This window comes from Parasteatoda tepidariorum, chromosome 7 (assembly GCF_982258835.1).
Source record: "Parasteatoda tepidariorum strain Cologne lab strain chromosome 7, Ptep-v5.0, whole genome shotgun sequence".
NCBI classification, from domain to species: Eukaryota; Metazoa; Arthropoda; class Arachnida; order Araneae; family Theridiidae; genus Parasteatoda; species Parasteatoda tepidariorum.
This window is the reverse complement of record NC_141761.1, coordinates 17,897,421-17,914,717: the sequence shown is the minus strand read 5'-3', so window position 1 is coordinate 17,914,717 and position 17,297 is coordinate 17,897,421. Positions and strand designations below refer to the sequence as shown.

The 17,297-nt window shown below is 28.7% G+C and overlaps 1 protein-coding gene across 1 annotated transcript in view; it reads left to right on the top strand.

The window, feature by feature from the left end:
• Positions 1 to 17,297, top strand: part of LOC107451613 (carboxypeptidase D) — a 52,228-nt gene that overhangs the window by 25,779 nt on the left and 9,152 nt on the right. Inside the window, exons 13-19 of the mRNA XM_087167432.1 lie at positions 4,771 to 4,960; positions 11,095 to 11,203; positions 12,504 to 12,650; positions 14,562 to 14,742; positions 15,040 to 15,232; positions 15,474 to 15,600; positions 16,997 to 17,125. Of these exons, the coding sequence (XP_087023558.1) occupies positions 4,771 to 4,960; positions 11,095 to 11,203; positions 12,504 to 12,650; positions 14,562 to 14,742; positions 15,040 to 15,232; positions 15,474 to 15,600; positions 16,997 to 17,125 (1,076 nt within the window). The remainder of the gene's footprint in view (positions 1 to 4,770; positions 4,961 to 11,094; positions 11,204 to 12,503; positions 12,651 to 14,561; positions 14,743 to 15,039; positions 15,233 to 15,473; positions 15,601 to 16,996; positions 17,126 to 17,297) is intronic.

Sequence of the window (17,297 nt, the reverse complement as noted above, 5' to 3'; positions counted from 1 at the left end):
CATTATCATTAATTTTAGTAAATACGCGATTGTCAGATGCAAGTTGAGTGAGACCAATCTTTTTAAGTTCATTTTTTAACTTTATATGCCAATTTCTACCAGATTGAGGTAGACCATAAATACTTTTATTTAATTTACACACTTTATTTTTACCATATTTATCTTCAAAACCTGGAGGTATTTCCATGTATACAGTTTCATCAATATCACCATATAAATATGCAGTTTTAATATCATAAAATTTAACAAATAAATCCAATTTTGCTGCTAAAGCAATCAATAACCTGAATGATTCAATATTTACCACAGGTGAATATGATTCAGAATAATCAACATTTTTTATTTGATTAAACCCTGCTGCAACCAGTCGCGCTTTGTAAATTTTGTTTTCATCGTTATTTTTAATTGTATACACCCATTTACTTTTTATTATTTTTTCCTTCTTAGGCCTCTCAATTAATTCAAAAACCTTATGTTTCTCCATCGAAAGAAGTTCGTTTTCCATTGCGGTTTTCCACTCGGAATATTTATTACTATTTATCGCCTGGTCATAATTTTGAGGAATAGACGATCCTTTCAAGGCTAAGTTCGCGTTTGCGGATATTTTGTTTTTAATTCTTTTAGAACGTCTTAATGCAGGAGTATTTTGATTATTTTCATTTTGTGAATCAGCACTTTCTTGAGAAGATTTATGAGAAAAAGAATGTTCACTGCTTGATTCAGTAGGAGGGGAGTTTTGGGTTTCAGTTTCGATCTGTGGTAGAGGCATATTAAACTGGGTCAAATCCTCAATGTTCCATATGCTACATTCATTTTTGTTTGTTAAAAATTTACTTCCACTTAATGATTCGTTAAATTTAACAGATCGCTCTTCAATTACAATATTTTTATCAACATCATATATTCTATAAGCGCGCCTTTCTCTAGAATAACCGACGAAAATCCCACGTTTTCCCGGAACATCAAATTTATTTCGGAATTGTTTAGGTATATGAAAATAAACGACGCATCCAAATACTTTTAAGTAGTTAAGTTTAGGTTCTTTTCCTGACCATATTTCAATCGGAAGATTCTGTTTATTTTTACGCGGTGTTAGATTAGAAATGTGAGTGCTAAAATTTATCGCTTCAGCCCAGAATTTTAATGGTAATTCACTTTCATACAATAATGTCCTAGCTCTTTCTACTAATACTCTTATGGCTCGCTCAGCACGTCCATTTGACGAAGGATTATACGGTACTGTTTTTTCATGTATGATCCCGTATTTTTCTAGAAAACTATCAATCTCGTTATTGACAAATTCTAAACCGTTATCTGTTCTGAATCTTTTGATTTTCTTATTCATTAAATTTTCATACCTTTCTTTAAACATACAAAACATTTCAAATACTTCATTTTTATGTTTCAAAAAATAAGAAAAGTACATCCCAGAAAAATCATCCACAAGTACTAAAAAATATTTTGAATTTCCTAATGAATCACAATTTATAGGGCCTGCAAGGTCCGCATGAATTAACTCTAATACAGAATTACTTTGTGCAATATTAACTGATGGATGACTCTTATGAGTTACTTTACTTATATCACATGATTCACAATGATAATTTTCAAAATCTTTAAAATTTATGCCTATAACATTTTGCATTTTAACCATGTATTGTGGATTTAAATGACATAGTCTTTTATGCCAAATATTATAAGTATCTAAATTACTTACTTCATTACATTCTAACTCAGAATTGTTTACATCGTTATAATCAAAAAATTTAGGTGAAATGTTATTACACGGTTCCATTAAAATTTCAAAACGATTGTTTACTTTTACGGCTTTTAAAACACTGCGATTATCATTAGTTAAAATCAAAATATCATTACCATTAGATTTAATTTTATAACCTTTATCAATTAATTTAGATACTGAAATTAAATTGTTTCTTAAATCTGGTACATATATTACATCGTATATTGTTAGATTTTTACTGCAATTATCAACTGTTGTTGTAGCTTTTACAATACCGATTCCTTTTGAAATTAAATTTGACTTCTTACCTGCTAATTGTATTATCCCATTAACATGATTTAAGTTTTCAAAAAAGTTTAAATCTTTTACCATGTGTGAAGTAGCACCAGAATCCAAAATGAAAACAGTTTTGTTTTTACCGGTAGCACTAGATTTTATTTGATGTAGTTCTTGTTCTGCGGCAAGTGCAAAATTTTCACTAGAATGTTTATCTTGATTTTCAAATGCACAATTAGCGTTATTGTTTTTGATTTTGTTCATGCCCGATTTATAGTTCGTAAATGTTCTTTTTTCTTGCGATGTTTGGTTTTGATTTCCCTCGTTCTTGTTTCGGAAATAGCAGTCTTTAGCTAGGTGATTCGTTTTATGGCAGATGAAACATTTCTTCCTGATTCTATTTTCATTTTTATGTCTTACTCCGAATGCTTCTGTTCGTCTGGGAATATCATTTCTTAATTTTGATAAGATGTTTTCTTCCTCGCGCAGTATTTCTAAAATTTCCTCCATTTGTTTTGCGTTGGGTTTTTAGGATTTCCCTTACTTTTGCAAATTTTCCTCTTAATCCTCTAACAGTATAATAAACAAGTTCTCTTTCAGAAATTTCCACTCCCAGTGACGAACATTTCGTTTTAAGTCCACGTGATCTTGCAATATAATCTGACACATTTTCATTTTCTTTCATTTCTAGATTTTTTATTTCGTTACTTGCATCGATTTTTCGATCTTCTGTTTTACCAGTAAATGTGCTTTGAATTTTTTCCCATAGAATTTTTGCGTTAGTTTCGTTTGCGAACTGAAGACTTTGGTCATCAGAAAGCGATAGTTGTATGTATGCAACTGCGTCATCATTGTTTAATGTCCATTGTTCCCGCAACTTTGGATTAACGGGGGCTTCTTCAGTTAGCACATTAGCTATTTTCTTAAGTGTCAGCAAAGCCTTGACTTTAATACTCCACTGGTGGAAGTTATCACTGTTCAGCAGTGGGATACTCGGCAGATCCCTGTTCATTTTGATTTTGGAATCTAAACGATGTAAATTACGGCGAAACTAAGTGAAACTTTTTACTGCGTCATAATTTTCAAAACCACAGCCGTGCTGCCAACTGTAGTCCGTGGATCGAGATTTAGACAGAAAGTAAAAGTTTATTAACAAAAAGCAAACAAACACATACAAATTTAAAAAGAACGCCATCTGGCGGTATAAAAAGAAAAAGACTTCGTAGCTATCCTTCCCAGGGAATGACAACACTTTATTTATAAGATAAAAAACTACACTATAAAATACATTTATGTAATTGCATTTATTTAATAAAACTGTTGTGGACCAGTTGAACAAGGCACATCAAGCATTATTTTAATGCCATTGTGAAATAAGATAAAAAATGTAATTTTAAATAAGAAGAAAGGTGTAAGAACATCACCCCTTGTATAGGAACCCTGCAGCATAGCAGCTGGCACTGTAGACTATCACTACATTTTTCTTTTACAATCGCTCTATAATTTTTCACCTCAGATTTCTTTTTTAAAATTGCTAAAATAATTTTTAAATAATTAAATACAGTAAATATTATGTCGGTAGAAAGATGTAAATAAATGCGGCAGATTGGAAATTACTCATTTGGTACGCATAAATATTTTCACAACTCTCAAAAACTTTTAAAATTGGTTTGCAGTTATGTATGAAAATTTATGCTTTTTAAATATCTAATAAATTTTTTTAGTTAACGTGACTTTTTAAAACAAAAAATTAGAAAGTCATTTCCGATACTATGTAAAAGTTTATTGCATTTTTTAAAAAGTAATAAATTCCTTTAAAAATATATTTATATTATGAGAAATTCAAATTATATTAGCATAAATTTTTTGTGTATAATTTTCATCCTTTCTTTTCATCTTTTTTTTTTTTGCTATTTATACGCATGTTATATTAAGGCTAATTTGTGTATACATTTTTTTTCTGTCTTGGGCTCACAAAAAATTTAATTTAATAAGATTGTAATTCAGACTAATTTAATTAATTTAGCCATCAGAAATTAACCCTACTTAATTAAACATTTGCTCAATAGATTATCGACTTTTGCCAGCTTGTGAAGTTGGGTTGTTACCATAAGTAATTAATGTCTTTAAAGATTATAAACATTGAATTTTATTACTTTTTTATATTTCCTTTAAGCTAGGCTAACTTTTTTGCCATAATTAAATGAAATATTAAGATTGCTGTGTGTTTAATTCATAGACTGTAAGTCGTATGATTAGATAATTACAGATTTAGGTAAATTTATTAATTACAGATTTAGGTAAATTAATTAATTACAGATTTAGGTAAATTAATTAATTACAGATTTAGAGTTCCTGTTCATCATTTGTAATCAATTACCAGTGTTCTTATTTAAGACTCATTTCTCTTTACTTATACAAATTATAATTTATACAAATTATATTTCTATACATTAAACAAAATATGTAAGACTAAAGTTAAACATCCTTCAAAATTTTAGATGTAGAATGCAAAATAAGGCATTCCTGCAACATCATGTTGTCAGTCAGGAGGGGGTTATGGAGGTTAAAATTCTACAAGTTATCATCACCAAGGACATGAAATATAAAGAATATATCAATTATTTTATTTTATAGATTGAACCCAAAACTATAAATGTTAATTCTTTTAACTATTACCTTTTAATAATTCTTTATTTGAATTAAATGTTTGACTTACAAGTTTTTTGTAATTATAATTGATTATGTTGAAGCTTACCTCAAAGCATTGAAAATGATGTTTTGGATTCTGCGACCTTCAGTGATTTATCCAGGGCATTTGTTCAGAACCACCCTCTTTTATCTAAGGCTTCAATGTGTGGAGAACAAACTTCATTAAGTCCATCTGATCTAACAACTAATACTCTATTGGATTATGCTTTTACTAAGCATGGAACTATTGCAGTATGTATTTATGATTATACTATATCTTTCTGATTTTGTATTACTATATCTTTCAATTGATATGCTTATTTAACAAAATGTTTGCGCTCTAAAATGAATTAAAATTTTATTTTATCTTTTGGATATTTATTCTGGACACTGGTCATGATTAAAATTTTGATTATGTAAACTTCTATTTGTTTTTTGAGTAAATTTTTCTCTTTATTATAAATCTCAGACAATTTTGTTTGATGTTTCAAGTAGAGGGTTAAATATTTGTCATTTTCTTAGTATATGGTACATATGGATGATATTTTCAATATAAATGTAAACAAAAGCAAATCTCAATCTCTGTACCTTCACAATTTCCATTTAGAAGGTTAAGAGCTACTTACTACAACTTATTGTTCAAGACAACATTTTTAAGCAGATAATTTTATTTTCAAAAAAGGAAATAAATAATATACCCTCTGAGCACAAATCTGCTGCATTTCATAAGATATTAATATTATTAAGCAATTCTAAAAGAAATTAAGAGAATTTTTTTAATACTTCCATTGCCCACCTGAGTTAACATTTTGTCAATTCCGGCATATTTTTCGGCCACTCTTTCAGGGGCACCATATTAGGTGGGCCAACGTTGTTTCCACAGTAAGGACAGATAGTACAGAGAATGAAAGAACATCCATGCCTTGCACGGGATTCGAGCCCAGAACCTTTCCAATGCTAGGCCAGTACTCTGACCCCTACACAATTAAGGAAAAGGTTAAGGGAAAATTTGTCGTAGCTATTTATATAGTATATATTGTTAAATAAAGCAATAAGTTTGTTATATTTTGAATAAACTCGCTATTTTGGCAGTCCTGATGAAGGTTCTTTTGGACTTGTTTATTATTTTGGACTTGTTTGTTACTATTTGTTCTTGTTGCAAGCAATCCACTATTCATACGTTAGTGTTAGCATTTAGTTAAAGTAGCAAGACAAAATTTATTTTGCAACTTGTCATTGAGATTTAAATTTTGAAGTAAGTATATTGTTGACAAAATAATAAGCATTTAAAACTCATTCAAATAACTTATAACTTATTCAAATATTACGTTTTTATTAGATCTCAAACCACATTTTTACTATATTTTAGACATTTATGTTCATTATTATATAACTATCTGTACTATTTATAGTCATTTCATCATTTAATGTGTTCACTGTTAAAATCCTGATATTTTTAATGCGATATTATTATGAGTTTTGAATAGCATAATTTAAAAATTACTTTTTACTTGCTTTATTTTTGCCAATTTCGTTGTCAATCCAAGTTATTTATCTTTCTTTTTTTTTTGCTTTTCAGTTTTTGCTATTTATACCACATGTTTTTATTTTTTTAAGTCTTGATATTTTTAATACAATATTAGAATGTGGGTTAACTCTTTACTGTTTTTCACCTTGTTTTCTAATTTTTTTGCACCTTAAGAAGTTCCTAGCATTCATACAATCTCTTATTTACTAAATATAAGTGTTCTGAACTTAAAATTATATTCCCAACCCATTGTTTAATCTTATTTTGGGCTATAATGCATTTGTTTTATTGTATATTATTTTAGAACCCATGAAACTTCTGAAAATATTTAATTTGCATTTGCAATAAATAAAAATAATCATTGAAATGAAATAATATTTCAATAAAATAGTTATTTATTTTTTGCATTTATTCTATGAACATTACAGTTAATTTATTTTAAAATAAACTTTTGTATTATATGATGTGATAAAAAACCATTAAATTGTATTTTTCTCTGTATAAATTTAGTTTTGCTATGAAGGAAATTTTTTTTGAAAGGTATCAGTTCGATATTTTTTAGTTTTGAGTTTTAATATTTAAAAGCATTTAATTTCATTCAAATATATCACTAAGTTGAGTGATAAAAAGTATTTAATGTAATAAATACTGACGTTTATATAAAAATTGCCACTATTGCCAGCAACATGACTAAATACTTGGGCATGCAATTTTTCATTAGACAACCTTCTGTACAAGTGCCCTTTATTCAAAAAGGATTTGCACTCTTATAATAGAAATGTTTGATTTTGAAAGGATGCATGAAAATTATATTAATCAATCATATGAAAATCATATTAAATTCTTATTATTTTACCCAATTCCTGTCAGTTTTTTGCTTTTACTTTGGTTTCCTTTTATAAAATTGTCCTGATTTGTGTATGAATATTAATAATATTTATGCTACTTCAGGGTTCCCACGGTCCTTGAGAGTCCTTGAAAGTCCTTGAATTTTTTTTTGCTAAATTTAGGTCCTTGAAAGTGCTTGAAAAACGTCTTAGGTCCTTGAAAAACTTGATAGGTCCTTGAATTTGTCCAATACTGCCGGCGGCCCTTTTTATAAAACACCCGCGGATCTTTCTCGTTCTTTCTGTTTTGTTCCCGAACTCTCTCACATGGTTTTTAACGCCACCGTTTCTAACCGGGCCTAGCGTCTTGGTGTCTGCCAAGCACGCGGAGCACAGCAGACAATCAATGCGTTCGGGGCGAGACTCCACTTCATCTTCTGTCACATATGCTTAGATCTTCTTTTTTCTTAACGAAACTGGAATACTCTCGAATTTCGTAACAATATGTACCTTGTAGTTTTCAATAAATTTGCCGTTTTACCATCCGCACTTGTCCTTACGTTTGCGTCATTTCAAAACTTTATTGTAAAGCGTATTCGCAAAGGCACGGCTTCGTATTTGTGTTATGTAGTTTAGACTAGTTATGCCTGGGAAGTGCTATTTTAATCCCCAACGGATGGATAATCAAGCTTATAAGGAATGGATTTTATCGATGCCCGAAAAGAAGTTCAGAGCCAAGTGCCGATTATGCACATGAAGGAGATCGATATCGCGAAAATGGAAGAATCTGCTCTGAAATCACACATCAAAGAAAGGTAAAACAAAAAAGCAGTCTCATGCCCTGAGTTCTCTTTTTCCAAAGACATCAACATCTAATTCATCTGGTGTAAATACTCCTTCAACATCGTGTGCCCCATGTGAAACAGAAACTTTAGTGGCCGAGGTAACATTGTCTTTTTATCTGGTCAAAAGGAATGTGCTTGATGCTGAAATTCTCTGGAGTCTGAAGTGCATCACTAGTAATTATTCATGTAACTCCTGTGAAGGGATTAGTAAATTGTTCTCCAAAATGTTTGCTGATAGCTGTATAGCGAGACAATTTTTTTGTAGTGCCACAAAGTGAGCCTATTTGGGCTCCTTTGGATTGGCACTATACTTCAAAGGGATTCTTATAAATGAGCTGAAGAATGTTGATTGCTACACTGTACTCTTTGATGAGACGTTAAGTCAGTCTCTACAATCTAAGCAGATGGACATTATGGTAAGGAATTGATAATAAAGTTTGCAGTAAGTATCTTACCTTTCAATTTATGGGTCATGGAACTGCGGAAAATATTTTGTCCTCTCTTTACAAATGCATAGATGATGGTTAAAAGCTCTCTAAGATACTTCAATTATCCATGGATGGACCCTATGTCAATTGGAAATTCTATTAGAAGCTTCAGTGTGAATTAAAAGCGAAATATTCCCACCAGCTCATATTCATTGGCAGTTGTGGATTACACATAACGAATAATGCTTTTAAACATGGTGAAAATGGGATATGTTCCTTCTAATTTTTATTTTCAGAAAGAATTGTTGCTGCATAACATTTAGAGAAGGTTGTGTAAATTATGGATGAATAATTTCAGAAACGATGTTTAATAGAGGAGAGGAGGGGGTTATGGAATAGTCACGGAATATGGAATACCTAAGATTTAACTCTGTCTTTCATGCAGCCTTCACATGGAAATACACAGGATTAAAGGATTTCACCATTAACACCTCATTACCATTAGTTATAGATTGTGCTGAAAATGATTTTGTGAATTAATATGTAAAACCAGTAGGGTTGTTTTTAAAAAAATCAGGGATAAGATTTTTCCGCTTTTTTCACTTTTATCTCTTGAATTTCTGGTTTTTTTTATCAAAAATTCAGATTTTTCTAAAAATTTCACTTTTTTTTATAAGTATTCCGCTTTTTCAGAAAATTCACCGATTTTCAAAGAGAAACAGAAAATTCAAACTGAATAGCTAGCAATCCTTTCTCATTTTTACTTATTATAGCTATTTTCTCCCCTTTTACTACAGCAGCTGATAAGATTTTCCGAATTTTTTACCCGCCCTCCCGATAGATCCGATTTTTGTAGTACAAGCGACGCTGCTTCTGACAAGCCTTTTAGAGGTTCCAAGCCTGGAATCTGCTAATATCTCCATTCTTATTCACACGATTTTAATATCAAACATAGCTTTTCATATTTGCGTGTTACGATTCTTATTCACGCGATTTGAATATTGTATGTTACGATTCTTATTTACGAGATTTAAAAATCCGATATTGTGATTCGTATTTACGCCTTTTTAAAAACCTATATAGCGATTCGTATTCACGCAAGTTTAAAATTAATGTCTTGATTTGCTCATGCGGTTTATAATATCAAACATTGATTTTCGTATTTATACATGATTTTAAGATAAGGCATTGGGATTCGCATTCACGCATTCTGAAAATTATGCATCATAACTCTTATTTATGCAATCTAAAAATTACGCATCATGATTCGTATTTACGCAATCTAAAAAGTATGAATCGTGATTTGTATTTACGCGTTTTAAAAATTCTATATCCCAGTTTGTATTTCCTCATTTTCAAAATCGTATATCTAGTTTCATATTCATGTGATTTCAAAATCCATAATTGTTATTCATATTCACGCTATTTTAAAATCAACTATCGCAATTCTTGTAAGAAGTAAATTATTTTTTTAAATTAGTTACTATAAAGGTGACTGTTTTTCTAACGACGATTATTAGTATATGTAAGTGTTACAACATCTGAGAAACTGGAAGGGAATATATTCAAAACTTACATTCTGTGCTTGCAAAGAAGAAAAAATAGGATTTGTCACAAGATGTTTGAAGATGGACTAACGACTAAATATAGCAAACATAAAAGATATAGCAAACAAAAGCAATCACTTAAAAAGGGATTTAATTTAATTTTTTTTTTGGAAAAGGAGTTAATTAACTCATCATCAAAATTTTATTTATAATTGCTGTTATTTATGCTATAAAAGGCAAAATTCTTATCAAATAAAAAACAATTATCTAAATAGTTACTGATTGTCATGTAATTTTTCAAACTAAAATAGCAATTTTTGTATGTAAAGGAGTTACTATATATTTCTACTTCACTGTTATTGATATGTTTCAAAGGGCTCTAGTTAGATTAGACTATAATATTAACATAATGATTCGGTCCATTGTCAAAGTTTTTTTTTCCAATATAATTTAAAAAGTAATATTACTGATATATTTGCTATAAATCACATAACAGTATTTATTAAAAGAAATGAAATATTAATGTATATTCTCAGTAGTTTTAATTTGCTAAACCAGGTAGTTTTTCAAGTAATAATTGTCTCTTATGTGAACTGAGGAAAATTATAATTTCCAGCTTTATTTTTTCAATTGGTAATTTTTATTTTCACTAAATGTTAAGTAGCAATGTAATCATTTATATAATAATAGATTAGTACAAAATTGTATATCAACACATTATTTATTACCTTAAACTGTCTGGAATTTATTATCAAAGGGTTGCGCTTGCGTAAAATTTTTGATCGTGGAAATTCAGCTTTTTTGCCTTTTGGCTAATCTCATCCTTGAAAAATATAAATTTTAGTCCATAATACATATACTCTCTTCTCTCTATATAGGCAAAGCATTTAGGTATTATATTTGAAATTAATTATTGCCACAACAAGCATTGTTGCTTCTAGTGAAATAGAAGAGAATAATTTTTGAAATTGGTCTTAGATTAAGGTCCTTGAAAATTTTGTTGAGGTCCTTGAAAAGTCCTTGAATTTCAATCTCATCATAGAGTGGGAACCCTGTACTTAAAACTACATTATAAAAATACAAAGAGGATATTTTCTTCGTCAGTAAGCATTCTGTAACACATTTTTTTTAATGAGAATAACTTCTTTCAGCTATCTGATAGTTTTTTTTTTTATCATCATATAATTTATTCAATTTTATTTACTTTGTAGGTTGCAGCTCATATAAGTTGTGGTAACAATCCAGATCCTAGTGTTCTACCAGAATTATGGCGCAATAATCTGCGTTCACTGATTAGTTTTCTTCAAGCATCCTCTGAAGGTATTTTATTCAACATTTAGATAATTTTAATACCTAATTTCTTTAATTTTCTTTTAAGTGATTATACAAATTGATGAGTTTATTTTTGAATGGTCGGGGGTTTTTTTATGCAAAGAAAATAATAAGTAAAGAAAGTTTGGCCGTATTTTTTTAATGTGTTATAAGTTTTAAATTTTGAAATCGTTTTAACATTTCTCAAATAATTTTTACTTGTCTGTTAATTGTTTTCTATGAGCAAAATTTTAATAAAGGATTAATACTTCAAGGATTATTACTACGATTTTATAACGTTCTTTATACAATTATATTATCTAGTATTATTATTATATCCCTTTCATTTTATAATGACTGTTATAACATTTAGTCTGTTTATCAATTATGAACAGCAGATGTAGCAGAATGATTGAACCATGCAAAATATTTTTAAATAAAAAGAAATAAGAATTGCAAGTAGAAGGAATTGTTAGATCTTTAAGTTATGTTAATTATTTGAATTTTTGCTTTAACACTCTTCAGTTACGGAATTTATTTTTAAAAAAAAAACTTTTATGTAATTTTTTTTATTTATTTTTACTAAATAGTATATGCATCATCAAAATCTAATATTGCAGATCTAATTTATAATAGGTATTAAGTTATACTTTATTCCAATTACCACATTTTAACTTCTATAAAAGGTATATTTAAAAAAAATTCTAAGTATTCCTTATAATTTTTTGAGTTTTTTGATTTGTTGTTTTATAAACAGAAAATGTTACATACAGAGTTCTAATATAATTGTTTACAGATGAACATCACAAAAGATAAATGAAGTAAAAATATCCTTAACAATCCACTTCCACTATTACTGTATTAATCAAACTTTCAATATATCTAAATAAAATGACTTATGCTTTTTTTTTTTTTTTTTGTATTTAACACTTACGGAAATTTGTATTTAACACTTACGGTTAATTTTTTAGGAGCATATCTTCTTTCTTAGGAACTATATAGGCAGAAAAAAGTAAATTAAATTTTTTCTGATAATCTTGTGACCACAGTTCTAATTCGAATTATTTGGTTACTGTAACTGAACTAATAATTTATATCTGTCATTTAAGTTATCAAAACACAAGTTGCATGTTTATCTATGAAAAATGCTTTACACACATAGTGTGGGAATAATTTATGCTTTATTGGCATTGTTTTAATATTTAGTTATCCAGATTTTTTCAGGAAATTAAATTATTTTGAGGCATACATTTAAACTAAGTCTGTTTTAGGTTTTATGTAATTTAATTAAATGGCCATTTTATTTCAGGTGTTGTTGGCCACATTAAAAGTAATGATGGTTATCCTCTTCCCAATTCATCTGTACATTTACTTGGGAAAGAAAGACTTATACCTGTTGATTCGACTATGGGTTTTTACAGCGTTATCTTGCCTGCAGGGCAGCATATCTTAAACTGTGAGTTATTTCTTTTTATAATAATATCAATTAACTGTAGCACAAATATAATTTTTTTTTATTTTTAAAAGAAAGCAGCAAAATTCATCATGCTTGATTTCTTACAGAATGAGACAAAAATCAGCTGTGCAGAGTTCTTATAGCTAATTATTAATTGTCTTCAAGTAATTGTTACAGTTAATTCTTAGAGTTAATTGCGGAAATAATCAAAAAGGAATATGCTCTTACCTGAAAAATGGAAATTCCATTAATGGTGGTAAAATATTTCTTTAATTTTTTATACAATTAAGCAAGGACTGACGACCATAAACAGTCCTTTAAATGAGGAAAGTTAACATTCATTTCATGTAAAATAATAATTCGGTTCCATTAAATTTTGTTTGTATAAGCAGGTTATCCGATATGCAATTAATTGGGGCAGCTGCAAAGTTTTTTGCATTGATAAAAATTGGTTTGGACTCCAATCTCTTTGATTCTTCTTCTTCTCATTGGCACGACAGCCCAGGATGGGCCTTGGCCTTCTCAACAAGCCTATGCCAAGACATTCTTCCCTTAGCCAAGGTTCTCCAGTTAATTATCTTTAAAATTTGTAGGTCCTTTTCAAGGCAGTCTAAAAATCTTAGGTTTGGTCGTCCTCTTTTTCTTGTACCTGTTGGCCTGGCACAGAAAACTTTTTTGGTTGTCCTGCTATCCTCCATTCTTATAATGTGGCCTGCCCATTTAATCCTTTGAATTTTGATAAATTTAATGACATCAGGTTCTTTATATGCTTTGTAGAGTTCCGTATTTGATCTTCTAAACCAGGTACCATTTTTACTTATTCCACCAAAAATGCTTCGCAGTATTTTTCTCTCAAAACTAGCTATCATATTTTCATCTCCACGGGTCATTGTCCAGGTCTCACATGCCATGGTATTGTCCAGGTAAGCACTGATCGTATAAGACATTTATAGAGTAACACTTTTGTTTTTCTTTTTATTAGGCTTGACTTAAGATATTTTCTTAGGCCATAAAAATACTTATTGGCCATCGTGATTCTCGTGTGTATTTCTTGTGTAGTGTCATTTTTGTTGTTAATCTTAGACCCCAAATAGGTGAAGCTATCAACGGCTTCGAATTTGTATGCTCCAATTTCAAACTGTGTTTCTTTATAGCCAGCTTTTGTGCAGGGCATATATTTAGTTTTATTTTCATTGATTCTTAATCCCATCTTAATGGCTTCCTTCTCCAGACATAAAAAGGATTGTGGTAGTGCTGTCTGCGTTCTAGCGATAATATCTAAATCATCAGCAAAAGCCAATATTTGAACTGATTTGTTGAAGATATTTCCTCGGGTGTTGATGTTTGAGTCCCTTACTATTTTTTCTAATGCTAGATTAAAGAGAAGACATGCCAAGGCATCTCCCTGTCGTACATCATTTCTAATTTCTATTGGATGGGAAAGACTATTCTGTATCTTGACCATGATTTTGGTTTCACTTAGTGTCAAGCTAATCAAAATCTCTTTGATAAAAAGGCAAATATATGTGCAAACATTTGAAAGGTTTTAAAAACAAGAGAAAATTTTGCCACATTTGTTGAAACTAACTAATTTGAAACCATTTTTCATTGAGTGGTACTTTTTTATGATTAAATTGGATTGATAAATCTAGTTAGAATTTATTACTACTTAAACTTTTAAGGTGTGTTTGTTATAATATTAAAATGTTATGCTATTTATAAGGTATAATTTTTGATAAAAAGAAATTTAATTCCTTAGCATCACTCATAATCTTATTTCTTGTCAGCTAATTATGAACCTTTTCCTTAAGCTGCTTACTTAATTTTTGTGTGAAGGTCCTTATTCTTTAAATGTATTTGTTTCTATATATTTTAATGGAGCTGTATAATTTGAAAGTTCTTTCATTTCAGATGCTTCTCCTGGCCATGAGAATGTCAGTAAATCAATTAATGTTGAAAGTGGGAAATTAATCAATCTTGATGTGGTTTTAGATACTGTTATTTCTCAAGTTTCACTTACTGACTATTCTAAAATTGAAAAATCATTAAAGGAAATAAAAAATATTAATCCTAGGATAACAAAAATTTACAGGTAAAAATTTTACTCAATTTAAATGGATTTATTTAATTTTGCTTGTGTTACTAAAGTTGAAATATATGTCTCTATATTTGGAATAAAATGTTCTGTAAGTCACATAATCTGTTACTTCATTTAATTTTAATTTAATTTTGAATTGTAATTTGTTGTTGTATATTCATATTTTTGTTTAATTAATGTTTTGAGATAATTCTATGTGTAATTTATTATTTGTTATAATTATATGAATTTTTATTGTGATCAAAAATATCCAGTACATTTTAAATCTGAATTTTTCTTTGTTTTTTATAGCCTAGGTGAGAGCAAGAACCATAAGCAATTATGGGTACTGGAAATTAATAATCATGATAAGGAGAATTTACAATTACCTGGTATTAGATTTATGGCTGGCTTAAATGGTTATGAACCTGTGACAACTGAATTACTTATTCAGTTAGCAAAATATTTAGTATCTTTGTATGAAAAAGACACTACCATAACTGATGTAAGCTATTTTTTTTACTTTTTGTAACAAGATAAAAATGCTCAATAGAAATGTAAAAATTATGATTAGTATTCAAACAATTGAGTAAGACATTTAATTATATATTTATTTCACTTATTAAATACCATTTAATATTTCATGCACAATTTATTTTAAATATACATTTATTGTAATTTCAAAATATAAACATAATGTAAATATTTTATTAAGTGTCTCTGATGTAATTTTGTATTTTGTTTAGTTAATAAACAGAAGGGTGATATATATAGCACCTCTTTTGAACCCAGACAATATTCTAAAAAACGAACTAACAAATTGCTCTCTTGGAATGACATCAGCAAGTGCCAGTCTAATTACTAATTTTCTTGGTAAGTTTTAAACTTAATTCATACTTCTAAAATTTATATTATTACTTTTTTATTTTTGATTTAATGAGTTTGATAAGTTAATAAATCAAGAATTTTAATTATAAAATGGTTAATAAATAAAATTTATTTGCCATCATTTTTTGCAATGTTTTTTTTAAATTTCAAATGTAAAGTAGATACATTTAAAAAGTTCAGTACAAGTTCCCCTGGTTAAATAATTGCTTTAAATGTGATGTTTCTCCTTTTTAAAGGGGATGGCAGACATAGGTCTCCCTACCATCTAAATCATTACGGATCACTTTAACACCATTAGTATGAAATGATGTGTCATGGCAAATTAAAAAAAGGGAACATCGAGATTTGCTTTAAATTAGACTAGATAGAGATGCTTGAAATGTTAATAAAAGTGTACTATGTAAAAGCAGTAAATAAAAAATGTGTTTACATAATTTAGAGATGTAAAGAAAAATGTTTAACATAACATGGGTGACAGGGTTTTATGTTACAATAACAGTACGGTTTCATGCAAAAATGGGGCTTTGCGTGATATTAAAACAAACCTATGCTGCAAAAAAAAACGAAACATCAACACAAATTATATACAACTGCTGTCAAAAGTGTATTGTGTAGCTTATGATGATTAATTTGAATGGCAGTAAAAGTATTTTGTTTGCATTTCCTAGTCTCTTTATTTTGTTCACCAAATATATTCAATATTCGGTGAATTTATTCTTTTTGAATTCACTCAATTTTTCAAACACACCTTAACAAAGTCATTATTTGATTTCTCTTTATTTTTAAGTCCTGTGATTAATTTTCTTGGGTTAGTGAGAAAATCACTAATTTCTGTATTGAGTGATATTTTGCATTGAATATTGTTTTTAAACACAATTTCAAGTTTTAATAAGAAATAATAACTTGAGTTTTGCAATCAAAATAAATCATATATAAAAAAAGACATTAAAAAATTTTAGTCAACTTTATCAAATGAAAACATACATCAAATTTGATTGAGAACTTATTAAGATAATTTGGACAAAAATTTACATCCTCTCTCATCATTTGCTACAAAAAGTAATCATAAAACTATAGAATCTCATTAAGTTCTGTAGTTTCAATTTTGGGTAAACTTTTTAATGAATGCTTGAAAATGCGTTCTTGTGTATTTCCATAGAACAAATTAGTCATCATTTGTTCACTATGTTTTTCCCCACGTCTTGCTGCAAACTCTTTCTTTGATTTTTGCCATATAATTTATGATAAACAACTAAACTTTGAGTCATCAGGTACTTAATTTTTCAAACATAGCTTCAGAATTTTACTTTTTTAATATTTAATATCAATGCAATTTTATTACGATTGTATTATTATTATTATTTTTTTGTTGCATCTATAGGAGAAGATGAAAGACCTGAGGTTAAACTTATTAAACAGTGGACTTACTCTAAACCAGCTATAATTTCTGCAGAATTATACTCTGGGGCAAAAGTTGTTGCTTTTCCTTTTCAAGATTCATCTGCTCCAAGTATGTTAATTATTGTATTTCGAAACAATTTCATAGAATTTCTTGACTTTCCTTAATTGTGAACTTAAAATAACTAAAAAAAATTTGGAATTTTTTATGAAGTTAAATTATAAGGTTATCTTCTTTAGTGATGCTCCTAGCCTACAGAAAAATATTAAAACATATACCAGAA